Consider the following 17909-nt stretch of genomic DNA (forward strand, 5'->3'; position numbering starts at 1 on the left):
TCGACAGTGCAGCCTAGGTGGAGTAGTCGAAAGCAGATTCACTGAGCGCTCAACACAGACAGCATCGTCAGAAGAAAAGTTGATAAAATAAATACAATTTTTTGTATTGTTCGATACATATGCGTACCGAACCGAAAGCACTGTATTGAACGGTTCAATACCAATATGAGTATTGTTGCACCCCTAATAATTATATATTTTTAGGTATACTTTTAACACCATCAGATGATTTTAAAGGGTAAAGTAATTATCTGCTCTTGAAGAGTGATGTTTTTGTCCAAAAATTCATTGTGAAGATCAGAATGGTTTGCAATAGGCAATGAATTTTTAAGAAATGACCAAAGTCATTAGAAATAAAGTAAATAAAGTAAAATTTGTGAATCTGGATGCAATGCCATTAGTTGCAAAGGATGATTATGTGACTTTGTCTTAGTGTTTCCACAAATGGAGTCTTTTGTGGTTATTATTATTTTTTTGTCAAGTGCTCTCTCTCTCTCTCTCTCTCTCTCTCTCACACACACACACACACACACACAAACACGCACACACATACACTCACACATGCAAAGATGTAGACATTCACACAATGTCAAACAATCCAATTAGCTGCCATCTAGTCAATTGGGGTAATTACCCAGAGACTATTAAGTCATTTTCTCCCTGTGCACTATCACAACTGTAATTATGGCAAAGCAACAATGATGTGCAATTACAGTTCACTCTCATTGCTCTGCAGTGACGTGATGTCATAAAGATGGCCGAGGGAGTGAGATGATCGAGAGTTGCTGTATATAGCACTAACGTGGAGAGAAACTCCATTGTGGAACAAAGACAATCTCAGTCAGCGATAGCAGGATAGAGGATCCTCAAAGGGACTTGTGAGTCCCGTTCTGTCTCTTCATAAACATCTCATAATCAATGGCAGAATATAAAGTAATCCATCTTCTCTGGCCTGTAAACGGTTGACATTTTCCCTTTATTAAAGCTGTGAGATGAAACACAAGATTTTAACGATGACACGAGATGATCAATGACTCTATTGTACTCAGCTGGAGGGTACTTTATTAAGGCGGGGCATTGTCTCGTTCTTGAAAGATTTCTGTGTATTTAGGGAATGATTTCCCCGCTGGAGTTCAACTCTGGTTATTTTCGATAGCTTGCTTTTGTGCATTGCAAATAAGTGGAATAGAGCTGAGTAATGCTTCGGGACTGGTGCTGAGCTGGAGCGAGGCAGATACAGAGAGAGAGCGAGATGTAGCTTTTCTTTATTACTGTACCACTGGGTGATGAGAGAGACGTGGAAATGTGTGTTGTGTATTAGAGCACAATGGAGAAAAATATACTCTTTGTTAAAATGGGCCTAGTGTGGAATAGCAGGACCCACTGAAACTGTCATCAGTGTGCCTGCGCAACCACATGAGACTATTCACCATTGTTACAGTAAAACACTCTTTAGATAAAGACTCGTGAATGCAGCTTGCAATGGTGGAGCCAGAGCAGATACAGTAACAGATTACGCCACTGCCATGCACCAAGGGAAGAAAAAAAGGCTCCGTTTTTAATTAATCCTTGTTTGAATTAAGATGAAAAATTAATACTATAAGCTAGCCTTGCAGATGAGATGAGACATATAGGATACAGTGTTTCATAGCTTGTTATCAAAGTATCACAGGCTCCACAGGACAGGGGCGGTGGGCTAAGCGCTGAACCGTTAAGAAATTTTAGATGAGAGTAACTGGGGACCAGTTGACTTGTGAAAGTAAACCTGAGAGAACAAATCATCAGCATTGGCAGATTTCACATTTGGTTTAACAGTCTGAGGCTGAAGCTGGCAGATAGATAGATGAAGCGAGTCGGGCGATGCTGGATGAGACACTTTTTTGCCATTTGTTTTGAGGGGTGTACTATGAAGCCAGATTAATAGGTTACCGAGCTATCTTCATGTTGAGGTCAGATTTTTCTGTGTTAAAAAGTGCCTGGATTTTTTTACTTCGGTCGGGAGGAGGTTATGTTCTTGCCCTGCTATCCCTGCTATCGCTGTTTTTATCATCATCTGACTGGAGTAGGCGGCACTAATGGGGCCATTTTGTGTAAACTCCCTTCTTTTGTTTGAGGGCACACCGGGCCATAACCACTGCTTTGACACCCATTATCACCAGCTGGGGTTTTAGGATTTGTCGAGTCAGCTAACTCAAAGAAAGCCCAAATGTGTTGAACTTTGTTTACAGTCAAGGCCTCTGTTGGAGGAAACCTAATTGCTTCCAATATTATTATTATTATTTTTGTTTTCAGTGTGCAAAGCAGTTTATTTCTTGTTGAACACAGGACTCATAAGCTGTCCGGATAGTGAGTGTCCAAAAAGCTCGCTTTATTTTTTACTTTAAGACTGCAACAACAGCAATCAGTTGATTCAGTCAGTGCCTTGTAATAACTTGTGTTTCATCAAATTAACAGCCCATTACTGCCCCTCAAAAAGCTTCACAGCAGTAATTCTAAAGCACCGGCACTCGCAGGGAGAAGTTTGGAGAAAATGAATGGGCTAAACAAAACATCTGCAAACGCTAGCAAATCCCGCTAGAGTTTATACCACATTCATTGCCGACTATAAACTGACAGTTAATATCAATTTGAAAGCATGTTGTTTCTTCTAAAACCACAACACTGTACAGTCGGTCCCTGTGCATTATGAACTTTATATATAAGTTGTATTTAAGGGCGTTGCAAGTTGAGACCAAACAGAAAGAAAACTGACTGAGAATGATGTTGAAGAACAGCGTCACAATGGAGGCGAGGTTCCATTTAAAATGGACAACAATCGTTGGATGAGAAAATCAAAACTTCAAAAAATAGAGGATCAAGTTTTGTCACCTCATGCCAGCCACCTTGCAGTTCTTGTCCTTGTCTGTCCAAACTTGAACTCTGGACATCCTTGGAGTGATGTAATGTAATTAGGCCACAGTGAACTTTAACTTTTGACGACCAGAATCTAACCAGTTCATCCTAGAGTTCAAGCAGCAAATTTGAAGAAATTCCCTCAAGGCTATGCGAGAGATATGGTTTTGCTGGCGTGGAAGCATAAAAAATGATAATGGAGAAGGTCTGCGAGCTTAATTCAGCGGTGGAGCTGATACGATGACCTCGCACGCCTTCTGTTATCTGTTTAATTCATGACAAAATTAATTTCTCCTTTCCTTTCCACTCCTCCCACTGTTCTCCTCGGCTTAAAAACATCTGGAGCGCACCACCACCTCCCTCTGTTAAAGCCTTTAACCCTTATTTGCTGTGCAGCAGCCCTGCGACAGACTGGTGACCTGTCCAGGGTGTACCCTGCCTCTCGCCCTATGGCAGCTGGGATAGTCTCCAGCCCCACCGCGATCCCGATAAGGATAAGCAGAAGAGGGTGGATGGATGGATGGATGGATGGATGTGTACCACCATCACTTGATCTTCCACTTTCTGTTAATAGGGCAAAACACAACAACCCAAATGCTTGATTTCCCTTCTTCTCACTTCCTTTCTTTCATTCTCAGCCTGGGGACTTGTGAATGAAAATGAAAAAAAAAGCTGTATTTTTGTCGTTCATTTGCACTTCATTTCTCTCCCTAGCCTGGTGGAGACTCAGGTGGGCATGAGTATTAATAGCTTCCCTCGTTTGTGACGTCAGCTGAAATCACACATGCGGCTCTTAATGCTCAGATCCTTTATGTTAGACGCATGACTCTCAGCTGCTATTTAGTCACTGCTGTAAAGCACTTGTCAGTGTAAAGCTGAGAAAAAAAATCTTTCTTTCTCACCTCCTGCCTGCCTTTAAGGATCTCGGTCTTCAACGAAATATTCACTTTCACCTTTTCTGCTTTTTCAGCCATGTTTGTCCCTAATCTAGCTGTTGCGAAACCCGCTGCCCGCTTCACCTCTATCACTGTTTTATTTCCCCTCCAAATCATTCTCCTCTTTAATGTGATCATCAGACTGTTTTTCATTCTCTCTCCCCCCTGTTTTTATTTCTCTGTGTGTATCCATGTGACTAATCTCTCTCTCTCCCTCTCTTGTTTGAGAAAAGGGCCTGTATATTCTGCCTGAAAGCTTTGTGGGGTCCTAAATGCTAAATGCCAGTCAGTCTCTGCCAGGTGCCCGCTTAATACTGGTCTCCTTGGTGATGAGGCCAGCAATCAGGCCGTTCTGCACCAGACACTGAGGGGTTTGTGATGGAGTGCTCATGTTTGTGCGACTGCACCAGTGTGTGTTTGTGTCAGCGTACAGTAGATTTGTGTGATTTATGTGTGTGTGTGTGTATATGCGTACTTGCTGACCCCCCCCACATCCCCCCCCCCCCGTGTAAAGACGTGTACTGTATCAGAGGGAGAGAAAGCAGCGACATGTATTCGCTCTCTCGTTATCATGTGAATCCTTTATGTTTCCCGTCAACATGCCTCTGCCAAACAAGGGGGCCCCTGTTCTCCCTGCCAGGGCTCGAGTGAACGCATGGGCCAGGCCCCAGAGCGGCGCCGTTCTTTGCTGGCACAATTCACCAAGAGTTTAGCTCCACAGACACTGCTCCTGGCCTCATCTCCATTCAGTCCATCTGTACTGGCATCTCAGCAGCCGGCGAGGAATCGGTCTGTTGGAATGAGGTTGGAAGACTCCATTCAGAAAGACTTAATGGCCGATGGAGGGCTTCATACTGATTGGCTTTAGATTATTCATGTATGATGAGGCTATATTATGATGTGCAGCATTCTGGTTTTTCTTTTTTTTTTTTAACTGTGACTGAAAAAGATGACTAAATGTCCAGTTTTGTTTTTGCATCAGCTGTTTCTGCATCATTCAAAGTCATGTTGTGTGACACTTTTATTAGTCAAATATAAAGTATGAGTTCACATGTGTAAATTGGGGATTCTTATTTCTGTCAAAAAACAAATACACTGAAGCAACTGCAGTTTTTCGCTCTTCCTTAGCAACAAAACAATTAAGGAAATGGTGATCAGTTCATGATTACAGTTTGTGTAGAAAAGAATGAGCAGTGGATGACAGTGCAACTCCTTAGCATTACTCTCCCACACATGGCTCTTGACTTTGCTTTGAGTTTAGTTCAGCTTTGGACCTGGTTGTGTCCTCAGCTGATTGACAGGTAGATACGTTCTTCATTTATTTCTTTTTTTGTCAGGCAGACAGGCCAAATATAACTTCCATCATGTCTGAGAGCCTGCTCAGCAGTCAGGTGTGAAGTCTTATCAGTGTCCTCAGGTGACTTTGGATGCAGTAGGAAGCCCAGCAGTAGTCATGTGTCATAAACAATGCCCAGACAAAAGGTGTCTGGAGCAGGACACTCATCGGTGTCTACAGGATTTCTAGGAAGCTAGGCTATCACTTTTGAGCACAGCACAAGGCAGTCCATTACATGTCTTATACTGCATTGAGTTTAGCTTGTGTATACCCCAAGCTTTTTTACCTTTATTACAAGTAATTATGAGCAATAACTGTCAGAGCTTCAACTGCATCTTCACTAGTGTCATCTTTAGTGAGGTTTAAATAAAGTTATTTTAATAGAATCCGCAATTTAATTGTGTCCCAAATGAGGCAAGGGTCCTTAAAAAATAATAATATATAAAAAAAATAGAAACAGTCGAGCCAATTCTGATTCCTTAATCAGCTCCCAGGATGATTTAACCGTCAAAGGCAGAAAGATTTTCCCTAAAATCAAACGTGTGCTCGGAGGAGAACCACCAAGCAGATGGCCTTGTCCATTATCATCATCTGCCTGCTGATCCATTACAACGAGGCTCCCTACATTGAAGCTGGGTGTCTGGCTGCTGTTGTGCCATTGATCGGACCGACCGATTCTGACTCTTTGCCACCATAGGTGGAGAGTTAGAGGTCAGCCCCGTGGTCTGAGCTCTCACATCTCACTGGGACCAATTTAATGGCCGAAATAGCCAAAGGTCCTAAGAGCGCAACTACCCGTGCTCACGCAAATCAAAGGTTTCAGTGTGTGCTGGGGCAGGGATATGTAAGTGTAAGTATGTTTGTATGAGTGTGTGTGTAGGGAGGTTTTTTTTTATGCATGATTCTTCATGCATGTGTGCGTTCTGTTGGAAAGTGCTTGCATAAGCAACACTGAGACTTCGGTGAGCGATTGTGTGCAGCTCACGCATACTTATTATGTAGATATAAGTATGCGATGGTGAATAATACCTCGAGAAGGCTGTGAATGAGCATGTCGTAGACAGATGCAGCAACCCAGAAAATGACTCTGCTGTGGTTAAAGTGTTATGTATTATGAAGACCATGAGTTAAAGTAGCCCGAGCAGGTATAGGTGACCTGAATATCTGAAGCTTTTTCAGGGTGTTATGGCCTGTCTAGGGCCAGACCACAACATAAGGGTGATCCATCCTCGTCAGACCCCAAGCAGCCACATCGCACAATTGATAAAATTTGACAATGATTGATTTACAACATGTTAATTTGTTAGGCTCCTTTTTTAGTGTCTTGAGGATTTACCAAACTAACCTAATCAAAAGAATTAAACCAAATGACAACAACTTGGCTCCCTAACTATGAAAACAGGAGAAAACTATAACCAAACAAAAAGGCAGTCCACCCCTACATAGGATGAGTGAATAACAGTCCATCGTGGTGTCATCATATAATTCATCTCCAGCTAGTTAGCCAATCTGTATGGTCTGTCCTCTGGATCAACCAATCACGGAGAGGCATCTCCACACTAGGGATGGGTATTGTTTAGGTTTTATCCAATACCAGTACCAAACCGGTACTTTTGAAACGGTGCTGGTGCTTAAACGGTGCTCAAACCGGTGCTTAAAGAATGGAGAACACCAACTTTGTCCAAAAACCTCTCATGTTTAGCTGTTTTCCACTTTTTCTTTGGTCATTTTAGTCTTTTTAGTCCATCAAACAAGAAGACAGCCGCAAAGGTAAAATGATTGGCTGGAATCCAAAGTGTATGACATCTCAGGGAAAAAAAGCACAGAAATAAAGCACCGAAATGTGTGCTGCTTTTTGGTCTGGTTACTACCGTTTATGTCAGAACCGATACCGGTACTCATCCCTACTCCACACTAAGATTTGAATATTAGACAACATTATGACAGCAGTCGTGACAAGGGTTTGAGCTGAAAACTGTAGGAATGGCTAACATAGATTACATGGTATAAAACACAGATTTATCATGAGCCTGCTGTTTTGTATAGAATTCATTATATCTCTTTGATCAGGACACAAACTTTAGCACATTTCAGAATGAATAGAGATGAATTAACATTTTCACTACTTCCTGATCAAGTTTTTTGAACCCTTAATCTAACCCTTAATTCGAGGACTCAAATACACCGCTTGGACCATCATAAGCACACAAAAGTGACTGATTTCGGCTCTTTAAGGACACAGTCTATCGCCTCCTTCCTCATAATCAAGGCAATGTATAAATCAGTGCTATGTAATCAGTTGTTGGCATGGCCAATTAAATTGTTGTATTTGAGATATGTCAACTATTAAAGTTTTACATTCGTGCTATATATTATCTTTGGGTATATAATTTAGGTTTATCTGATAATTTAGTCTCTTCAGAGATTGAGTGTTTTTATCTACTGTTCAATTAAGCCAACAGTAAATCATGTAAGATTTTCGACGGAGGGCTGATTTTGATGGAGAATGTAAAAATAATAATCTGGCTACCTCCGCTTCCAGGCTGACTGTAAAAAGACCTTATGATTAAAACATATGTGAATATATGAAGTTCGTTCCAGCACTCGTGCTCTAAGGCGTCTCTGCCAGACTGAGCCAATCTAACTGCCTTTATTTCTTTCACACTTATTCCAATTAAAAGATGACGTGTGATTAAAGGACAGCAATCTGTTTGCTAATGTGTACAATGTGTGAGAGAGAGTATGTTTAACAGAGACAGAGAGAATTAAACAGCATGTGTCAGTTTATCAAGTGCTTCTTTGTCATGTCATTATTATCTTGGCCTGCTCGTGTGTGTTGTCTTTGCTATATTGGCTTATTTGATGCCTGCACTGGAGGGCTCTCAGTTCACTCATCGGGTTAATTGACCTCTGGAGACGTTTTTCTCCGCAGTTGTAATGACTGTCTGGATTAAATGATGATTCTGCATTGGCCTTAGATCTGGAATTTGTAAGAGCTTTGATTTCTGAGGTAGTTCATTTTTTTTTTTAAATGAGATATTTGAGCTTACCATTTCTCAGATTTTAAATGCCTTTGATGCATGTGTCTGAAGAAAAAAATACTGCCAATGTGAAACGCTACGTGAAAACTAGACCAACTGGCTTATGCAGTGTGGAGGTTGTGAGGTTTCCATTTTTAAACGTACATGATTTTGAGATCAAGGATCGATAGTTCCCCAAGACCCATGAAACATTCAAAGAGACATGATCACAGCGAATTAGCTGTACTATAACTAAATGTAGCTGACTTGAATAGACTTGGGCAAACAACGGTGGAAAAGTTAAGTATGTAAACATAATAAATAATGCAAATGATAAGTGAAGCAGAGCCGATAGGAGTGCGTTCACGCCATTGTGGTTCTTCATACATTGTTTGCTTCTTTGTTCGTTTTAATAAAAAAATGTTAAAACCAGAGCTACCAAGCTCTTCTTATATCTGCTTTTTAATTATGGTGGTTCTTATAGGCACTTTTGCTATATTGGGATTCATACACTCATTGCAGCAGGTCTCAAAACTCTGTTGTCGTGTGTGCATGTGAGATTTCAGGCAGTGCATGTTTTTTTGTTTTCAACCAGTGGTCAAAATGAAACGGACACCGAGCGTCCCATCCATGAGACACAATTGGGCCCTGTCTCAAAAGTGACAAATGTGGAGTACATTGCAGCAAAGACTAGAGATTGTTTGAAGATTGATGGCGCACAGCGAGCAGCGACGGTACAGTGGCTTCTTGTCAATGGTAAAAAGAATTACATGAGAGAAATAGTCTCTGATAATCACAAATGCAAATGAGACAGCTGCTGTGTTTGGACTTGGTCTAAAAATATATTTTTGTGTTCACTGTATTTCTGAAAAGCACGTCACTGATACTCAGGTTTCCATAGAAGTTATTCATCAAGCTGATACAAAAATAGTGTGTAGGTTTTGAGAAAGTATAGTGATATTATTGACGTTGAAAGGGAAATTAATAATCGTACTTAATAAAGTCTGAAAGAAGTAGCAGTGGATTTTTGAGAACCTTTTTGAAGCTGGTGCTGCACCGGGGTTTGAAACATTAATGTGACTGAACAAAGTTTTAGTTTGACTGACTTGTTAGAGGGCAATCTTAATCTTCACACCTAAAGACACTCTGAAAATACGATTTGCAGGCGCAAACTGTGAAAATGAATTTCATATGCATATAAACTAACGAACTGTCAGCATTTCACGGCTTCACTACTGTGCAAAAGTGTCAAGCCACCTTTCATTTCATTTTTTTATCATTTAGCTTCCAAACTGCTAGACTGCTATACATTTTTAAAGTGGACTTCAGCAGTAGTATCTATGAAAAATATCAAAAACACCACAGTTTGACAGGCATGAAATTGTATTTTTGAACCAACAAGGTGATTCCTAAAGAGCTATGAGAGAAAAACCTTTCATATAGATATGGCGTGCAGTGTGCCCTTAAAAAGATTTGAGGAAACTGGAACAGTGGAGGTCAAAAGAAGAAGTGGCAGACCTAAAAAGCTGATGAAAAGTGTCTGAATTCACACCCTTAAGAAATAGGGGGGGAAAGTCCAGCAAAGGCCTGTCACTAAACATGAGATTTGACCCTTGAACTGATCCATCTTCTGTTTCACCGATGCTTCATCAGAAATGTTCTCAATGGACGAGTAGCTGTCGAAAAATGCCATGTGTAAGGAAGGCAAACAGGGGGAAAAAGGTGAGGTATGCCAAACTACACAATGACTCAAAATCAGTGTCAACAGGTCCACAGCCATCTGTGAAACATGGCAGAGGCTCTTTCTTGGAGCATTTCTAATTTTCCAAGCAGCACATAAAGAAATGAGGGGTGGCTCAAAACATTTGCACAGTGCTATAGATTACAGTTACATAACTGTAAATAACCTTAAAAGATATGTTATGTGTCTGAGAGTAATGTAACTATATAAAGTAACTTTCAAATTCATCAGCTAAGTAGGAAATGATATTTCCAGGTGATCATTTTCCACCAAAAAATTAATATGCAGTGTTTCAGAATACAACTCTTCATTTGTTTTGTTCACGTGTAGATAAATTTTATATGAGCGATATTAAAAGGTCTGAGCATCAATGATTAATAGTCATTGTGCTGTAATGTAGGTTAGGGCCCATGAGGCTTGCGAGCTGGAACGTAAAACAAACAAATCATTCTCCATAAAGGAAAACATCTCTTAACACCCTCTCCACTTTTGCCTGCCTTGCGCCGACCTGTATTCCCAGTGAGAAAATGATCTATGATGACGACGTCATGAGGGCTTTTTTTTGTTTGTTTTACTTGTTTACATTTGTCAGAGGCACTCTCAAGGACATTATGTGTGTTTCATGATGTTAAACCAGTGTGCGCTCGTCCGCGCGCACTCACTCAGAGGCATTCACAGCTACACAATCAAAGAAACAAACTAATGAAGTCTTTCGGAAACAAACAACTTGATTAAGACCCAGGAGGGGCGAGAATCAGGTGTGAACACCGTGGGTCATAAAATCATGTGTGAACCAATGCCAGAGCTGTGTTTTTAAAGATGCGGCTTGTCTGCTTTTAAGAAGCGCTCCGCATCCTGTGGGAGTTTGTTTGGGCATGTTGTCTCCAACATGGCTCCTCTCTACCTGGTTATCAACTCCTGGCTACGCACACTAGCAGGGGAGATGAGCGAAGCTTTGCCTTTGGGAGGCACATGTCTGTTTTGCTTGAAGCTGCATTTCTTCAGTGTCTACTGAGCAGTACCCTTCCTTCAGAAGAGAGAAGTAAACCCTGCTTATAAGGGAAACAACACAAAAAGCGAAACAACACATATTTTGTACTATAGAAACATTCGTTTAGTGATAATTAGATGTGATGCTGTAGTTTACCAGAAGCTCATCTTTACTTTTATACCAGTTCTCGGGAATATACTTTGATCCGCTTTAAACATTTAAACAAATTGCATTTTAATTGTGCACATATGCTTAGCAGTAATATTCTCAGTCTTCTTAACTGTTATTTTCACTGCTCCAGTAGTCTGTCCCCAGGAATGCAATCAAAACTAACTAAACTAAATTTGTTTTACCCGTGCCAGTTTGGTCTTAGAGGAAAAATAATGAGCTGAGTCGATTTACTTTATTATGCTGTAAAGACCCACCAGTCCTTCAGAAGACTGTAACAGTAACTTACATGGTGATAATAATTCAGTCAAAGTTATAGAGCTTGTTTCAGCCTGCCTGTGCATTTACAGTTGTTGGTCTTATTTCCCAAGTTGGAAAGTTGTTTTTCCATCTTCAGTGCTGCTCAGAGCATCTAAGCACATAATTTCAAGTAAAGCTTTGCTTTACCTGGTATTGTTTAACAAGGCCATTGCTTTTCTCGGTTACATCTGGGTGACAAGTCACCAACTTGTCACCCAGAGCTTGAGTGGATACCACAGGTCGCTTGGTGGGAGGCAGCCTGTCCCCAAACTGTTGTAGTCTGACTGAGACTGACTGGAATCACTCTCAGACAGAGTGGCAAAGGTTTGTGAATAAATCAAATGCTGGAATTAATCTGCATCATCATCTGGCTGCCAGCTGGTTGGATTCTGTTTAAATTATTTTATTAAAACAAAGTTACAGCACGCCTATATTTTAATGCAGTTAAACTGCCATTTCACAGCAACTACACCACTACTTATAGAGGAAAGTGTGTTTCACATTTGAGGTTCTGACTGATTTCTGAATGTAAATAGCTAATGTGCATTTCTGCTTAAAGAGTTTTACATGTTCTCCCCGTGTCCGTGTGAGTCCTCTCTCTGTGGTCTGGCTTCCTTCCACAGTCCGGATACATGCTGTTAGTTGGTGATTCTAAATTATCTGTGGGTGTGAATGTGAGTGTAAGTGGTTTGTCTGTCTCTCTGTGCTGGCCCTTCAACAGTCTGGCTACCTGTCCAAAGAGTATCCTGGCTCTTGTACTATGATAACCTCCACCCCCACTGTGACCCTGAATTGGACAAGTGGAAGAAAATGGATGGATCACAATAGATTTGCAACAGATCTGGGGACTGCAGATTATCAGAGTTTGGTGTATTATCACAAACAGATTGCATGTAATGGCCAACTTGAGCCCATTTTATTGCAAACTGATAGGAGACTGGTTCCACCTTATTGCCATCTTGACTAACCCAAGATGTTTTGAGGACAGCAGTTGACAGACAAGCAAGCAAACTTCATTTCACACGGTCACAATAAATGTGCTTGTGTCTCCAACCACTGTTTAAACTGGTGTGACTGTAGCACAATAGTGCTTTCATCTTCTTTCTTCAGGTAATAACATAAACAGTACTGTATTACAGGTTAAACACATTTTTGATGTGATCAAAGTTAAGAAACCACAATAAAATTTAACATGCACGGATGGGAACATATCATTTCCTGATTCTCAACTGACTTTAAAAAATGTGTACATCCTTCCATTTAGTGTCGCAGAGCCCTCTCAGTCCGAGAGAAACTACTAAAGAAAGCTGCAAGTGAGCATCAGCTGACACACACAGTACAAAGAGTAAAAAGTCCATTAGAGATAGAGAGGCCAACACAGTACAGAAACTTCCAGAAAGGAAGTGATCCGTTGGCCGTTAAAGAATTTTTCACTCATGGGGTCTACAGCTGGTGGTGGCGTGGTTACCATGGAAACTGACATTCCCTTGAAGGTACTTGGCAGCCACTGGCAATCGTTGAGCTTGGGTAATGGTTTGAAATTCTCTGTAAAGTGGCTCAGAGGTTGAGATTAAATTCAAACTGTTGGCAGTGGACTCACGCAGTGACTTATCACATTGTTGTAGAGTGAATGATGCCCTTTAGAGAGGGGGAGATACAGTATCTGTATCTGCAACCTGTTGCTCGCATCATCACATTTTTTTAATTTTGGCTCTTTAGTTTCTGGCTGCCTCATTCAAAAAACACCCCAAAACACCACTCCTTGCATCGTCAGTCACTGAACTTTCATTCATCGATTAGTCAGATGCGATCACGCCACTGCTTTTACATCCACTGTTGCACAAAATTTGCATTAGTTCTGTGCAGATACGCAAAATATTAACCGTTAAAATAGCAGCATGTGCAGCACATTTTTTCACTGCCAACCACCCTCCTCGTCCAATTTTGCCACAGGCCTTTGCTCCATCTGAATGAGTTCTCCTTAACAACTGCTGAAATGATTATGCCTCCAAGTGCAGAACACTCCAGCCGTATGTGGCAGGTAGTGTGAAGACATGCTGCTGACGGTCCTGTGAATGTCAGCAGCTGAAAAGGATCAGCCGTGCAAAGCATCAGCCTCACACCTCTGCTTGCATCACCTGCTCATGCAGAAAATATGAAATATTATTACTGTGTGCGCTCGTTTTTCTTGTTTTTGCTCGCTTGTATGCTTGGGTTTTTATTTTATCTCTTCACACATGAAGAGAGTGTAAAGTGCTTTTCTACTGACCAAGTACATGACTATATGTTCGCAGGATTATAAGAACTCAGCTCTTAGCAGAACGTTTGCATTGGTAAACTAAAACAGAAGTACTCAGGCATGATGTTTTTGCTATATGAGCCATAAAGCTTGTTAGCTTTGGGGTCCCTATAAGGGTAAAAGAACTTTAATCCTGTAACATGAAGGTCTTTTATATGTATTTTTAGCAACACATAAACCTGTACGGGAAAAGCATAGACATCTTATTGTGTTCATGTGTGCGTATCCGTAGAAGATTGTTAAGCTTATTTGTATGCTGCAGAAGCTCCTGTTGTTTCTAGGGCTCCTGTAGCCTGGGTGGTCAGTCTCTCTCTGTTCAGCTTGAAAGCATCAAAGGTTTTCAGCAGAGGACAGATTGAAACTGCCAGTGTTGCCTCTTTTCAAAATACTCTGAAGGCAGCTACAGTGTGGGACAATGACGCAGTGTTTTGCATGAAAGGAAGCGATATCTTAGTAAGTGAATCTTTGAAATTGAAAAGTGTGAGAAGTCTTGTGAAAGTAGCAAAGGGACAAAAATGCCCAGTTAACCCCGCAGACACGCAATCACTTTTTCCCCCGTTTCTCTCTCTGAGGATGTTGTGTCAGTTAAAAGCTTTTATCACTGATTATAGCGTTCAAAGCGCTTTAAGCGAAGGTAAAGATCTCAGACACTCACTGCAGCTTAGCAGATTGTGTCAATCCAGCACCGGACCGTTTCACTGAGACGGCAGATGCAGCGGGCATCTGTTTGCACGTTGTACGTACCGACTGGATGACAGGCTTCTTCCATCAGCTTCAGAACAGAAAGCAGTAATTGGGGGCACGGTGATTGCAGGGAATGTGTTGTTTCACTGGCACAGTTGGTGGATACATATTGGTGTTTTGAGGTGTATAAAAACTGAATCCATAATAGGTTTAAGAATTAAGAAGTCTTTAACTTTAACAGTCCTTCAACGAAAATCAATGATCAACAAAATCAACACGGGTTCAATGTGATGATGAACTTAGAAACAATGATATTAGCGGTCTGTCAAGTGCAATTGCGCTCACCTTCAATTTCCAGGTGGAATTGAAGGGCAGCTCATTATCTTCTGAGAAGATGATGCAAAAAACAAATTTCTGTTTTGCGGTTTGATTGCCAGCATGTTCTTAGTTCGTTGGAAAGGAAGTTCTTTTAAATGTGTGTGTTGCAGCAGGGAACACGTGACATTGCATTTATCACATGCAAATGTTTTTTTTTTTTGTAGATATGCATCCATGCTCAATAATTACTTTATGCATACTGCCGGGGAAGGATTTAATTAACTGCCCCCCATGTCAGGGTAGATAATTAGCCAATAACACACATGCACAAACACACACTTTCTCTCTTATGCACACAAAGATTAAGTCACAATATTTGAGACTTGAATGCCACTGGCTTACTTGCTGCCACAGGAACCTAAAGTCTTGAGTAGCAGTTGCAGGGATATCAAGAAAAGATCCAAGAAGCAACTGAGCATGGCGCAGGTTCTGTCTGCCTGCAGAGAGATGCTAATGTTGATTTCTCAGTGTGGTGGTGCACCGTGTGATTGGCTCAGCTACACTAATGCTCACTCACAAAACACAACAGTAATTATGCCTTCTTTATTGTCTTTTTTCTGTCTCCGCAGGTTCAAGGTTTGATCTACACACAGGAAAAGGTAAAAAAAAAAGCTCAACTTATTTCCAGATCTCTGTCTTTGCTCTTTTCTTCCCTTCCTGCACACAGGGGGAGACAGGATGATTAGCAAGCATTAGTCTGTATCTCTGTTTGTGTGTTTTCAGGTTTTGTATGTGTGTGGATGGATATAACCGAATTATTTGGGAGATTTGTGGACTAGTTTGCCTTTGTTTTCACTGCACACACACACACACACACAAACACAGACACGCACGTGCACGCACATAGCTCAGCAGGCTGTTGTCCTAATCACGGTGAACATAAAATGTGGATTAGTGGCGGTCTTATGGTATCAGTCATAATCACACACAAACAAATGCTCGAGCACATAGGCACCTGAAAGCAGCACGTTTTAGGTCTTCACGTCATTGCCGATCACCCGTTTCAGTCTCTAAATATAATTCTGTTAAGTTTTTTGAAAGGCCCGATTCTGTGACACTCAACAGGACATTTCTCCCAAGTGATTTCTCTAAACGCGTGAGCATAACTGAACATCAGCATTTTATCTGTCCTCAGAGTCATTGTGTTGTTTATGATGACAAATATAGCCGTTTTTTGGATTTTGCTATCCAGGCAGTATTTGATCATTATCGTGATGGTGCACCTACAGCTCTTTTTGGTCTATTTCTGGCAGATGGAGTCTGTAACGGTTTATGTCTGTGGCCTTCCCTCTGTAGATCACAGAGTATTTTAGTCCAGAATAATCCCCACCATCTGCTATCTCCTCTACTACATTTTAGTGCTCACTATCTCTCTGTCTATCCTTCACTCTTTCCTATTGCTTTTCTTCTTTCTGTTTTTTCTTTCAGTATTTCTCTGTGATCCCTCCCAGCTTTTTTTTTTTTTTTTTTTTTTTAATGTCATGACCCTCTTCCTCCCACATTCAGCCTTTCAATCTCAGCCATGTCCCAATCCGACTGCTCCTTCTTTCTCATGGGTTTTTAATTTTCTATCCTATTGGTTTTGAGTTTTCCAGTTAGTTATTTTTATATTATAGCGCTATATTTTGTATTTGTTGTCATTCAGGCTTTTGTTATTATGTGATTAAGTCAGTGTTCATCATCACTAGCTGGTTCCTTCTCTCGTGTCTAGTTTCCTGTGTTAGTTATTGGTGTCTCTCTGTGAAGTCAGTCTTGTCTTCATGTTAATTTGTATGCCTGTCATGTCTCTGTGTTGTCTATCATGTCTGTTTATGAATGTCAAGTTTGCTGTCGCTCTCTCGTGCACGCTCTTCCTCTGTCTCTCTCTCTCTCGTCCCTTGCTCTTTAGCTTTCTCTCTCTGTCTTTCAGCTCTGTCTGCCATGTGCGTGCTTTTGTCTTCCCACATCAAGTTGTGTGTCTTCATGAGTGTTTCTCTCCAGTCCCTGTATCAAGCCCACATGTCTAAGTGTGCTACTTCTTGTTTTACTTTGATAGTCTTCTGCCTCGCCTGTATCATGTTCAGTTTTGCTTCCATAGTCTTGATTTAAAGTTAACCTCGATTTGTGTCAGTTTGTTCCCACCTGTGGCCTGTTCCCTTGGTCTCCTGTGTGTATATATTGTGCGCTCTAAGTGTCTGTGTTTCTTGAGCCGAGTAGTTCCAGTTGAAGTTGAGTTTTTTGTATCTTGCGTTTTTGAGAGAGTTCAGCTTCAAAGCTGTTTTGTCCTTACCTTTGTGATTTTTGGAGTCCTGTGTTTGAGTCCTAATCTGGCTGCCACACAGCTGATTAAAACATTTTTTTTCTATGCATACTGTTTTTCCTCACTTGTTTCTTGTGCTTCCTGTTAGCATAGCTTTACATCTGTCTTGTTCTTTCTGGATGTGTCCACTCCTTTGCTTTCCCTTATTTATCCCTGTCTCTGGCCACACACACGCCCAGTCCGTCCATGCTACACAGGCAGTTAAATCTTAATCTGGGCTTGCATGAAAAAATGCGTCCTCTAGTTTGTAACTGAAAAGTCCTAAAAATCCACTCTATTAGAAACGTAAAGAACTACATTTATTTCCTCATTATGTTCGTTGGTCGCTGTAAGTCAAGAGGTTAAGTGGGTTAGGAAGGTTGGTGGTTCAATCCCTGGCTACTTTTGTCTACATGCCAAATATTCTTGGGCAAGATATTAACCCCAAGTTGCTCTCTGATGCATGTGAATGTATGTGAATGTTAGATAGAAAGAACTTAAACATAGAAAAAGCACTTCTATGACTGGGTGTGAATAGGTGAATCAAGTATGTTCTATTAAATTCTTTGAGTGCTCTGGGAGAGTAGAAAAGTACCATAAAAGAATCAGTCTATTCCGCATTTATTCCAGCAAAACATCTCTGAAGGTTACACTCATCATTTGTATAGCCATTGAAAGTATTTACGAAGGCTTTTCCTTCTTCTACACGTCCACGCTCCCTTTAAGCCAACTTTTTCTTCTTCTGTTCTCTGTCCCTGGCCTGGTTCTGTAAAAAGAAGAGGAAAAAATAACAACATTTAAAATTACCACTGAATTAAAATTGAAATTCTCAAATCTGTTAGGGTGCCTGAATCTACTCCACAGTATGAGAGTGCACGGCACTCAAA

General features: G+C 40.9%; 1 protein-coding gene across 2 annotated transcripts in view; it reads left to right on the forward strand.

The window, feature by feature from the left end:
* The window catches only part of igsf11 (immunoglobulin superfamily member 11), a 123900-nt gene that overhangs the window by 21714 nt on the left and 84277 nt on the right, over positions 1–17909 (forward strand). For both annotated transcript variants that reach the window (XM_085184122.1, XM_085184123.1), the window contains exon 2: positions 15314–15343. In XM_085184122.1, the coding sequence (XP_085040248.1) occupies positions 15314–15343 (30 nt within the window). The remainder of the gene's footprint in view (positions 1–15313; positions 15344–17909) is intronic.

The sequence above is a fragment of the Neolamprologus multifasciatus genome, chromosome 14 (genome assembly GCF_963576455.1).
Source record: "Neolamprologus multifasciatus chromosome 14, fNeoMul1.2, whole genome shotgun sequence".
NCBI lineage: Eukaryota > Metazoa > Chordata > Actinopteri > Cichliformes > Cichlidae > Neolamprologus > Neolamprologus multifasciatus.